This window comes from Sardina pilchardus, chromosome 8 (genome assembly GCF_963854185.1).
Source record: "Sardina pilchardus chromosome 8, fSarPil1.1, whole genome shotgun sequence".
Taxonomy (NCBI): domain Eukaryota; kingdom Metazoa; phylum Chordata; class Actinopteri; order Clupeiformes; family Clupeidae; genus Sardina; species Sardina pilchardus.
Window position 1 is genome coordinate 6004576 of NC_085001.1, and position 12286 is coordinate 6016861.

At 46.2% G+C, this 12286-nt stretch overlaps 1 protein-coding gene across 1 annotated transcript in view; it reads right to left on the bottom strand.

Moving 5' to 3' along the window:
* znrf3 (zinc and ring finger 3) overlaps window positions 1-11837 on the bottom strand; it is a 76154-nt gene extending 64317 nt beyond the window's left edge. The window contains exon 1 of the mRNA XM_062542488.1: window positions 11392-11837. Coding sequence (XP_062398472.1) covers window positions 11392-11622 — 231 coding nt within the window. The 5' untranslated portion in view covers window positions 11623-11837. The remainder of the gene's footprint in view (window positions 1-11391) is intronic.
* Between the last annotated feature and the right edge of the window lie 449 nt (window positions 11838-12286).

Here is a 12286-nt window from a genome sequence, read left to right on the forward strand (position 1 = left end):
GCACCAAATCCACTGATAGAAGGACAGAAGAGAGGATAAAATTTCCATTCCTTCATCTCACAAAAATCTGGAAGACCCTTGAAGATATTCTTCCAGCACTGTGTGCGTTTCGGGCTGAATGGAGGGGATACTTCCCTATAGCATGCACTCAGTGACTGAAGAATTATCTGCACCCTAACATCTCTCAAAAGAAATCCTGAAAAGGACAATGTAATGCGAAAAAAGGGGGAATCCCTTCAAAGTAAATAAACAAAAAAAAATGTCATGTCATCCACTTCCCTCCAGACACCCATTTACTCTTCCTGGATTGTGTCCTCCAGGTGACATCAGGTAACATTTCTCAAGCACACCACCTTGTTGCCTTGCCCTAATTCTTTGTTGGGAGTGCCACCACAGAGGGAGTCACAACTCACGATTGAAGTTGGCGTCGTTGCAATGCCCTTCCCAGTAATGATGATTCAAGTCAACACCCAGCATCTCACTATACACAAGACAGTATGAATCAAAGACTATTGGCTGGCTGGCAGAGAGAGAGAGAGAGAGAGAGAGAGAGAGAGAGAGAGAGAGAGAGGAAACGAACAGATAAACGGCTGGGCTGCTGACGGCGAGCGGAGCGCCGTAATTACCCCGACCTTTTCATGTGTCCTCCCATCAGATAGGGGCCGATGGAGTCGGCCCGATAGGACCGAGTGGGTAGAATCTGCATGCAGAAAATGTCAGAGTCATTACTGCATCACTTTGGGGAGAGAGAGCATCGCTAGCTCCTCGGACACGACACGAAACACCTGCATACCCTCTCTTCAGCTCTTCCTCCTCCTCTTCCTCTCTGACTGGCTGTGTACTTAGGAGCTAATCAAGTCTAGACGTGGCAAGGCTATGGACCAGGTAACCTGTTCTGAGGTCCCCTCCTAGCTGGGTCTCATTCATAATGATTCCATCTTTCATCATCCTCTCGGCCGGCTTGCTTAGAACCTCCCAGTCTTGGTTCAAGAGGCCTGGATAACCTGGAGAATGTTATGCATGCAAATGTATCCTCTCTGTTGGTACTGCAGTGAAAGCTAACGCTCACAAATGTGACAGCAACTCATACCTTCGAGCAGATCTTCAGCCAAGACTAGTCTGACGGATCGCTACTGAAAAGGTCAATATGCCCTGCCGCAGAGAGAGGGCCAAAAATACAGCATTCAACCGCCCGAAGAACGCAGACAGCAAAAACATTTCTTGCTTGTGATGGATAGTTAGCTAGATTTTCACAAGACCATTATAAAAAATTCAAAAAAGGTACAAAATAAAAACGCACATTTACTGATCTGATGATCTGCCAAAAAAAGGGGGCTGCTTGATCTATTGTGAACTGAAGGAGGACTGCAGGATCTGCACTGAGATGCATGGCCCTGCAGTAGAGCACAGAGAGGTCAGTTAGGGCAGTGTTTTTCAACCTTTTTTGAGCCAAGGCACACTTTTTTCATTGAAAAAATCCTGAGGCACACCACCAGCCGAAAATGTTAAATAAAATTTTATGGAAAATTAAATTAAATAAAAATCTGTAGCCCGCATTAATGATATCAAGTCATTCTTGTCAAAGTGTCTTGACTAGGAATCAAATGAACACAAAGAAAATTATTTCTATTCACTCTTTTTTAGAACACTTAGGTGAAATTGGATAATTTCCCATGGCACACCTAACAATGTGTCAAGGCACACTAGTGTGCCACGGCACAGTGGTTGAAAAACACTGAGTTAGGGCAATAAAAGAACTGAGAGTTCTTCTTGACAACCTGGAGTTAACACTTGAGGTGCTGGCGACGCCACTTGCCCAGCCTGGTATAGATGACTACAGGGAAGTGCAGTCAAGGGGGGCCACACCATGGTCCTAGGCCTTAGGCAGTCATGCGGGCTGTCAATGAGTGATCAGCAGAATGAGCCTCCATGAGTTCTGAAAGCGGCAAGAGCCCGTCTTTCAAGCGGAAGCAGAAGGTCATTCACACTCACACACACACACACACACACAGGGAGAAAAGCAACAGCACTGTATAAACTTTACAAAGAACAGCCAACCATGTTCCAACTGCTCTGTACTTTAGGAATGCCCGTTGGATTATCCTATCTGTTGGAATCAGATAAATCCATGCATTCGCCTTTCAGGCCCTAAATGATGTATTTTCTGATAACTGATCTAATTTATGCATAATCTGATTAAGGAGCAAGGAGCAATGGAGGGAGGGAGGGCTGGAAGGAAGAAATGAAAACTGGTAAGGACCCTCAGGTTGTTTTTTAAGGTTGTGTACGGGGGTCTGACAGGAGAAGGCTTTTTCTTTACCACACACACACACACACACACACACACACACACACACACACACACACACACACACACACACACACACACACACACACACACACACACACACACACACACACACACACACACACACACACACACACACACACACACACACACACACACACACACACACACACACACACACACACACACACACACACACCTCTCTCTTTCTCTCCCTCCCTCTCTCTCTCTCTCTCTCTAGCAGCTTAAACACCTACACCTTTATTTGTACGGGAGTGTATTTTGCTCAAGGGCTGCGATTACATCATCGGCAGCAGTTTGCGTATCAGGCAGGCATTACTCACCCCGGCGCTTTGAAGCAGCCGCCCCTGCCTGAGCACGCGGGAGCGTTTGATCTCGCCCGCGCCCCGCGCCCGCGCCCTGCACCCTGCCACAGCCCGCCCCGTCGGGGCATCGCCACCGGCGCTGATCCCATCCACCCCAGCGGGGTTTACACCCATGCCGAGATTCCTCCTCCTCCTCCTCCTCCTCCTCCAACACCGCCAGGAGCCTCCTCCAGCCACCTCGCACTACCACTCCCCTGGCCCTGCAAGCCAACCTGGCAGCCTGTCTGCTGCTGACTACCCGACTAGCTGCACAAGCTAAAGCTAGCTACCTCAACAAGCTAACCAGCTCTATGGACAGCATATGGAGCTCCACAAACCAAGCGAACCCAGTCTGATCAACAACATTTACTAATGGACTGTATTGTTTGATTATGTCCTTTCCTAGACAATAAATACATAAATGAATAAATAACCAAATAAATAACCAAATAAATAACCAAATAAATAAACAAATACTGTTGGCCTGCACTCAGTTGACCCGAGCGATCACACCCTGGATAAAGGCCTGGATCATTTTACCCAAGCCACCGCGCTTCTTGAAAAACATCTTTCATAACCATGTGGTTCTGCTGCTGCTTTGTTATGTGAAACAAAGACATTGTTACCCTCACCTCCAACAGGGAAGGGCAATCCTAGGGTGTTGTAATTGGGCCTGTCCAGCTTTGTGCGTGTGCGTACGTGTGTCCCCTCACATACAAAAAATCTGCTGATCTTTTCTACTTTAAATTGAAAATTTCAACCATAAATTTAATTTGCACACTTTTCATAGAGGAGACTTTTGTTTTGTCTTTACTGTCAATTAACAGATACAACAGCCTCTACTATAAGAAGAAATTCAAATCATACTCCTCTCAAAAGCCAGGTAAAACTCACTCAAGGTTCACTTTATGAGGCTAAGAAGGGAGATGAGGACTACTAACTTGATTATTAATGTTACTGGAAGAGGAAGTCCTAAGACTTACACTCTGCTAGTCAGAAAAGAACACTGCCATAACAATGTGTCCATTGATGTAAACACTACCACAATGCACTGACTCTTCTTCTTCGTTTGAAAAACAACAGGGCAAAACTTCCACACAACAAAAGAACTGAACAAAAAAAAAAAAAAAAAATGCCATGCTGCGCAGATTTTATAGCGCTATACCACACAGAATTCCACTGAGACCTGAGACTGGCAGAGACAAAAAAAAGAAAAAGACAAATTGCCCAGAGACTACCATGTAGCCGCCTACAGACAGACACTCCAATCCATCATAAGCCGGGCCGTATTGTGCCTCTGTCCAGGTCCCCTCTCATTAGAGGGCCTACAGACAGTCATCGGACACCAGCGCTTATTCTAGCCACACTGCAAGGAGCCCCGCAGCCATTGGGGGATGGGGTGGCCCTACATACACACCTGACAAGCCCTGAAAAAGAGACGGGGGCAGAGGGAGAGAGAGAGTGAGAGGGAGAGAGAGGGAGAGAGCGAGGGAGAGAGAGAGGGAGAGACAGGGAGAGAGAGAGCGCAAGAGCGAGAGAGGGAGAGAGGGAGAGAGAAATCGGGGGAGGGGCATGGGTGTTCCTGCACACCTGACATGCCTGTAAAAGATCCCGGCCATTAGTATGCTCCAATCCCCTTCACAAAGAACAATAAAAGAGGGGGTGGGGTGGGGTGGGGTGGAGTGGGGGGCAGCTGGACTGGAATTCCTCTCTGGGTAACAGGGAGACAGCAGACACCACCACACCAGAACACAGGTCATCAAATACACACACAAATGCTGCTACCTGGACAACAATAGTATATTTCCGTGCCTCAAAAATGGAATGCATCGTTTACTTCAGAAAGGTTGCAATGTTTTCTCTAAAAAAAAAGGTTTGAGAATGTTTCTTTGGGAAGCTGAAGGCGCCTAGCTAGAGACCTAGCTTAGTACTCTTCACCTACTGACCACAGCCTGCGGCAGCCATGACAGAAAGCTCCGTCCTGTGCACTAGTCTACAGCCTTATGTAAGAAAGCAACGGTGGACGTAGAAGAGGAGAATACTTTGACCCTGGAAGACTGACCCGAGCTGCGATAAGAAGACCACTCCACACACTGTCAGTTGTACTGTATATCTACCACATGGTCAGGGGCAACAGTGTGTGCACAGAAAATGTGCAATCCACTGCAGGGCTTTGAGTGTGTGTATGAGTGGAAATGTTGTGTGACGGAGTTTGTGTTGTGTGAGAAGGTGAGCTATATGGGCAGACAGACAGAGTGAACTACCTTCCTCATCTATCTAGTATAATAAAAAGCGTGTGTTGGGTTGGGGGGGGGGTCAGCATTTTGGTCTTCCATCATTAGTCAGCACATTCCTGGCAGACAACAAAGCATGCCATTCCCCTGTGTGTGCATGCAGGGCATTGTCATGTCATAATGCCCGCTTCCGTCGCCTTTGTTTTTTCGGCCCCTCTGTGGCATCGAGAGAATGGGCCAGAGAAGAGGTGGCATGATGGGTGGGGGGGGGGGGGGGGGCAAGAGACACACACACACACACACACACAGAGTGGGGCATTTCGGTTTTCTTTTTTTTTGTCAACACTGTTTAATTTCTGTCCGTGGCTCGCGATAAGAGCTTCCATCAAGGTCATACTGGTGCACCCACACAATCTCTTATAGTTTAAAAATACACGTTCTTTGTTGACATTAGCAACCACCCCACCCCCCTGGCCACCTCCCTCCCACCAGGAAAAAACTGACTCAACACGACATGAATGTTACAAACGATGTTACAAATTCATAGCCAGGACTTCCACGAACTGCTGCAGCTTCAGCACAGCGGAGGAGCAGTACACACATGCATATTCATGGAGCGCGGAGAGACTTCATTAGCCACAGGACAAGCATTAGTGTAACATCTGGGTTTATAAGCAGGCCTGCGCTTCATATAAATCTATTGTGACAAGTAATCAATAGCAGCTGAGAGGAGATATTCCCCGAGGAAATAGACGGGGAGAGGAGGAACGAGCGATAGACAGAGAGACAGAGGGACAGAGCGAGAGAGAGACAGAGAGAAACAGAGAGAGAGACAGACAGACAGAGCGAGAGAGAGACAGAGAGAAACAGAGAGAGAGAGATAGGCAAGTAGAGAGAGAAGGCAAACAAACAGAGTGATGTATGTTGAGGCCCCCTGAGAAGAGAACTCACTTCTGAAGCCCCTGCAAGAGCAACAAAGGGGCGCTCCATCAAACAAGAGCAACCCTGGCGACGGAACCCCGGCCACGGGAACCCTGGCGACGGAACCGGCACAAGTGGCACAGAGGCCCAATCAAAGGGATGCGCAGGGAGGAGGAGAGGGAGGGGAACCGAGAAGTTCCGCAGATGGAATGAACCTTGAGGATTACGGAGGGCAAACCCTTATTCCCCAGACACGTCAGGGCAGCCTCCTCAAACCCACGGAGACCGACAGCAGCACAACACCCAGCCTGCTGCACAGTACAGACACGCTGTGGAGCAGGAGAGGCTTTTTCGCAAGTCGTGGGGTGGGTGGCGGGCAGGCAGTGGGGCAAAAAGTGTGTGTCTGTATTTGTGTGTGCTTTTATGCCCATCACAGCTTCAGACGGCGGGAGCAGAAGAAAGCCAGAGAGAGAGAGAGAGCGAGAGAGAGAGACAGAGAGAGAAAAAGAGAGAGAGAGAGCGCAAGAGAGAGAGAGAGAGACAAAAACAGTTTAATCTGTTCTATTCCCATAGCGGAGAAACACAGCCTCAAATTACTTTGGCTGGGATATGAAAGTCAAAGAGGTTGGCGGTTTGAGTAGATAGCACTTAAAATACAGCTGTGACCACAAAACCAATAAATGGAAAAAGTAGTCGCGAAGCACTTTAACCTTTTCAACTCATAGCTGGATATGGCTACTGCAGCCCAAGCAGGGAGGGGAGGTGGCCCTCTACTCTGTACCTCTCGTTGTCTCGGATGGAGTCATACCAGACTCCTGGGATTTGCAGTCTGAACGCCGAAAAGAAAGAAGGCAAAACCAAGCCTTCATTATCGTCTTAATTTAGCACACAACACTGCTGCTTTCGAAGAGGTGGAACGCTTGCAATAGTAACTGCTAAAGCATGCAGGCGCAAGCGCACATGCACACACACACACACAATATGTGTGTGATGTGTATTCTCGTATGAAGTGTATAGCACACACCCACAGAACTCATTTCATTTATAAGCACACAACAATGCCTGATAGTGTTTTTGGTGTGTTGCTTATTTCTCGGGAGGAGATGAGTTTTTTGGGGAGCAGGCATCATGTATAAGTTTTCCTTCCTCCCTGCAGACTTCAGTTTGAGGCCGCCCCCCCCTCACCCCACCCCACCCCACCCCCCCTCTCTCTCGTGGTGCAGGAAGTAGGTAGCGTAGTGGCCGCATTCTTGTGCGCTCCATGGGAAGAGTCGCACATGGTCACCTCAGCGCCACGTCTCTGGCTCCGGCTCCTGCTCCTGCTCCGTCTCCTGCTCCGTCCCCTGCTCCGAGCGCTCTACTCCCCTCCGCTCCGCGCGGCTCGGCTCGGCACGGCACGGCACGGCACGGCGGCTGGAAATGAGACTCAGATGTGCCAGCTGCGCGTAAGCTCCAGAGGAAATGACAACGCTCATGAGCATGAGGGCCACAAAGAGCTCCGAAAAGGGGAAAAATATGGCCACTGCTTTTGAAGCCCACGCTGCGAGGATTTGGATCTGGATTTTTTTTTTCTTTGAGTTCTCTTTTTTTGTTGTTTAAATATTACAGTTCCTATTGTTTCATCTTCATGATCATCATTTCATTCACACAATCTTAACAAAAATACAGACTCTGGTCTCTCCATACACACGGCTGTACTGTAGGTGGGGTTAGCTATTGGGGGCAGATGCATGATTCCACCACCCCAGCCATTGTCTATACCTCTATCTAGGCTGAATGATCCCAGGGGGATATTCCACAGAGCATAACATCCAAGCTGTATACATTACTGTGCGGAGTTTGATGAATCGCGTTCATCCACCGAAATGGGAACAAGGACCTCAGCAGGCGCCCGGATCTGGGCCAACTGGGGGCCAGTTCCACCTCGGCGTCAGCTGGTATCCGAGAGACCCGCACTGTGGGCCAATCCAGAGGGAGGAAGCTCATTACTTCAGAAAACAAGACGCAGGCTGTCATTAGATATTCATGTCCCTGGTTCCTTGAGACAACTGTGAACTCTCAAATTACAGCACGAGCGATTATGATCGCATGGTAAACTCCCAAGTTAAATAGCACAGGCCCCATTTGATGAAATTTGTTGTACAAATACAAGGGACAAATAAAAATGAAAAAAAAAATAAAACAATTGAATACAAGACCATTAAGTTTAAGACTGTGGATCAACATCTTCCAAAGCCATTAGGGCTAATCCGGTCACATCAACCAAATGCTTTTCAGCTATGAGTCAGCTAAATAACATCAGACTTAAACACTTTTTAACTGTATTCAAAATGCAACACACGAGCCAACCTCGTCCGGGGGAGAAAAAAAACACACCACCTCAACTGCCAAGAGAATAATTTGAAAAGACATTGATTACCTTCCTATTCAAGAAGAAAAAAAAAACACCACCACCACCACCAACTCCAGGCAGAGGGGGGACTTGCCAAGTGGAACATTGGTTTTGCGTATTAGCCAAGACCAGTCACCTCATTTTCCCCTAACATGGAGCAAGTAGCAAATTGAGTTAATTTATTTGTTTTGGCTCACATAGTAGGCACTCGTTTTTTTTGCCCTATGAGAACAGGGAAAGGGACCCCCCCTCCACACACACACAGCCTGCATACATGTGCACACACACACACACACACCTACTAAAGGGCGAAATATTACACACACACAGTGTTGCTTTGAAAGACTCTACCGTGCAAAAAGAACCTTAGGCCTGAGGGCTCATCCACTATAGCAGAGGCAGAACCAACCAGAAATCCAAGATAGCAAACAGCAGCACCACTCTTCCAGCAGGCTAGCCTGTAATGGGGTTGCTATGTGGAGGTGGTGGTGAGGTGGATGATAGAGGACTGCTAGGTTCAGGAAGACAGACTCATCTCTGGAGCTGGGAGCAAAACCATTCAGAGAAGAGACAGCTACACACCAGGACTGGAGCAAGCTTGAGGGATTCTTGCGACAACACCACAACAGCAGCAGACACAGTGAAATTCAGCTGCATAAGAGATATCCAGCTTCAAAACAAGGTGGCCAGTGCAGAACCATCTAGAATCCATCTAGAATGTAGAGACGCCACCTCTAACATTGACATGAATCTACAGACATTTCACAACATGTAAAATGGTCTGTGTTGTCTTATCTGGAGGGAAAATAATACTGTTTTGGCTGGTTCATAACCTTCATCTCAAAATGAGAGCATCACTAGTGACACGCATTGTCATTTTAGCTGCACAATCTGCCTTCAGTGAATGGGGATGATTCTTTGGTAGCCTACCACAATGAGCCTCAAAATATTCCCCATACACAGAAGAAGAAGAATGAAATAGATCAACGTCCTCAAACATCTGCTGAAATTCTACGATTGCAATTTAGATCACAAACTTCAGAAGTGAAGGTCTCGGATTTGCTACAGCACCATGGGCAGTCATACTGTACATAGGCTAGCCACACCATTCGCACAGTGTCAATTTCTCTGTTGAAAATGCAGAGAATCCATTTTTTTTTTGATCCAATACTTTCTTTGGTGCAGTAAACCTGGGTAAGATGATAATAAAGTATGCCTAGTGTATCACCAAAATGGAAAGCCTTGCACTGCACTTATAACAGGACAGGAACAGCATGCATGAAGGCCCATGCACAAGTGACTAAGGCCACGCTCAACATGTGAGTGCATTCACATTCCAACTCTGTCTGCAAGGCACAGCCTAAATATAACATCCATTTTAAGTTTTTTTACTCCCATAAATTCTCATTTCCTTTCACTGGAATACATAGAGAAAGACACAAGGGAATGTGAAATTAAAAATGGCATTGAAGTCCATGACGGGTATGGTTTGCAAAGTATAGGTTTGCATCTCCTCAAACCTTTCATACAATTAGGGCTTCATATAGGCTATGAGAAGAAAAAAAAACTCACAGAGGCTTTGCACACTAGCCTACTCAGCTACAGGTGGGTTGTAAATCAACTCATCTTTTTTCAACCCTGAATGAATCTGTCATTCATAAAACGTTTCTTACAATATAATTTATAAATCTACCTCATTATGATGTGTTTGTCAGGCAAATCAACGAAAACATAGAATATGTAGGCCTAACTGACAAACTGTTCTTTTAGGCGATCCAATTCCAGCCCTAACATTTTCCCGTCACCACCAGTCAGTAAACAATAACATTACTATTTCAATGACGGCAGAAGGAGTACGGTGTTACAAAGCCCACAAGAGTCTCTCCATGTCGGAAAACGTGGGCTAGGGAACGTTGCGTGTACTAACTTTGATCCGCACTGAACTCAGTGGATTCTGAAGTCTCTTTCATGTGCTTTCCCACTCGCCGCTGCCTGTCGAGCTTATTTTCAGTGAGCAGATTTTCAAACCTCATACGGCATACGAAGGTATTCTTAACTCAAATTCAAAGTTATTAAGGCAAATGATCAAAGCTTAGGCAACTAGCTCTTCATATTTCTTTCAGCGGAGCACAACAATCGCTCCACGTTCTCCGTTTACATGTAAAAGCTGCAATGATTGGAGGGGAATGGGGTGTAGCATAATACCCACACAACGCCACGGAGTTGGACTGCTTTCAAAGCATTTGGTAAACTTGCCCAAGAGTACAAAAAAGACGACGAGCAGCGGATTAAACTATTCAACAGATTATACTATCACGCAACTCTTCTTCTCATCAAGATCAACACTATTTCAAAGAGTTAATTCATGACCCAATCTTATTTATCGCCTTTCTGTTGTAATAGACTACTTATGTTTGCATTGTTGCTACTTATCCTAACAGTGGTATACTGAGACGCTGTTCGCTACGCTCAGAACTTCAAAGGAATCGACCAGATTCCAGTCTGGATAAATTTTAACACACCGCGTTACAAATTTACAGGCTTATGGAGCGGGAAACAGGCTGTAGTCTGTACTGTGTGACAGGCAATCAACATTTCAATTATTTCAGTATTATTTGAAAAAAGTTTCAGGCCCGTCAAGATATGCTTCACTAAACCAAGGAAATCTCATCTTTTTTTTACAAAGAGGGGAACTGGATTTATTCTTAAAATAATATATTTTCCTGCCAACAACGTATGGTTTCATAAACCATTGTAAATAAGATTTATTTTGAGGCAAACCTTTGTCGAACATGATTATTCCACACTGACATGTTAAAGAAAAAAGATCTCACTACAACATTGAAGCGTCGAACGTACACATCCAGGTTGTGATGTGAGGTGCTTCAAAGGGAGCCTCACAGAATACTAGACATATTAAATTAACTGATCGTATGTTTTACAGAGTTGAGGTTTACTAGATAACGTTAGAGGCCATCTTGTGACCGCATAGCTAGTTAGCTAGCTAGTACCATCCTCACATAGCGCAGCCCCCTCCAGCCCCCACACCCGCAGCCCATCAAAAAGTTGTGGCGAGGAGCGTCAGAAGTAGAGAGAAAATCGGAAAAGCAATCACATGCAATGGCCGCATAGTAGTTGTACACTCACAACTAATAAATAATGTTTACATACTTGTACGATTTCACCCTCAGCGCTGATTGTGGCTCCAGCCTTGGAGAATCTTCCTTGCAAACCGGTCGTGTAAGTGGTATAATCTCCATTTGGACTTGACTCAAAAAGCACAACTTCCACAAAGGCAGTATCCTTGGTTGATACGGTTCCCAAGCAAGAGGTGACCACAAAAATCACCAAGACCACCGAATCTGCTACACAACCTAACCCTCTCCTTGATAAAATCATCATCTTGCCGGTTGGATCAGCGCCGATCGGGACATAATTTCCAATGTGTTCAAGGTTTTGAATAAGAAATTAAGTCTAACTGGAACAAATGAGTCTCAGACCGCGATGTTCTCTTGATTGTGCAACAAAAAAATATGCCCTTCACGAATCGTGCTTATTTCACCATTGCAGCCTTCTGAGTTGCATTGCTCGCTTACTCGCTAGCTTGCCTGCTTGCTTGCTTGCTTGCTTGACTGCCAGCTAGCTAGCTTGCTTGCGCTCTCTCGCTCTCTTTGACTCCCCCTCTCTCCCTCTCTGGCCCTACAAAGCGGAGATCCTTTGATCTCCAAACACGTGATTTTCCCTTTTTTTTTTCAAAAGGGTTGTCCCCATGCGGTCTCCACCCACCAATCTTCATGACCCTCAAACTTCCACTCCCCGCTTCGGGCTGCCATAGCTCTGTTAAGGTGGTTCAGCGGTGTCGCTTACCTTTTGCACATGAATATTCAATCAGGCAATGGCTTGTCAACCGACTGTGGCCAGTAAACTATTGGAACAAATCTATTTTTAAATACAAGTGTGACTATTACTCTACCCCTAGTAAATAAATAAATAGTAACCTAAACAGTCGAAGGAGACACAAACTTCCTTAACGGAGACATCTCTCTTCAAAACACTTTACAATTCA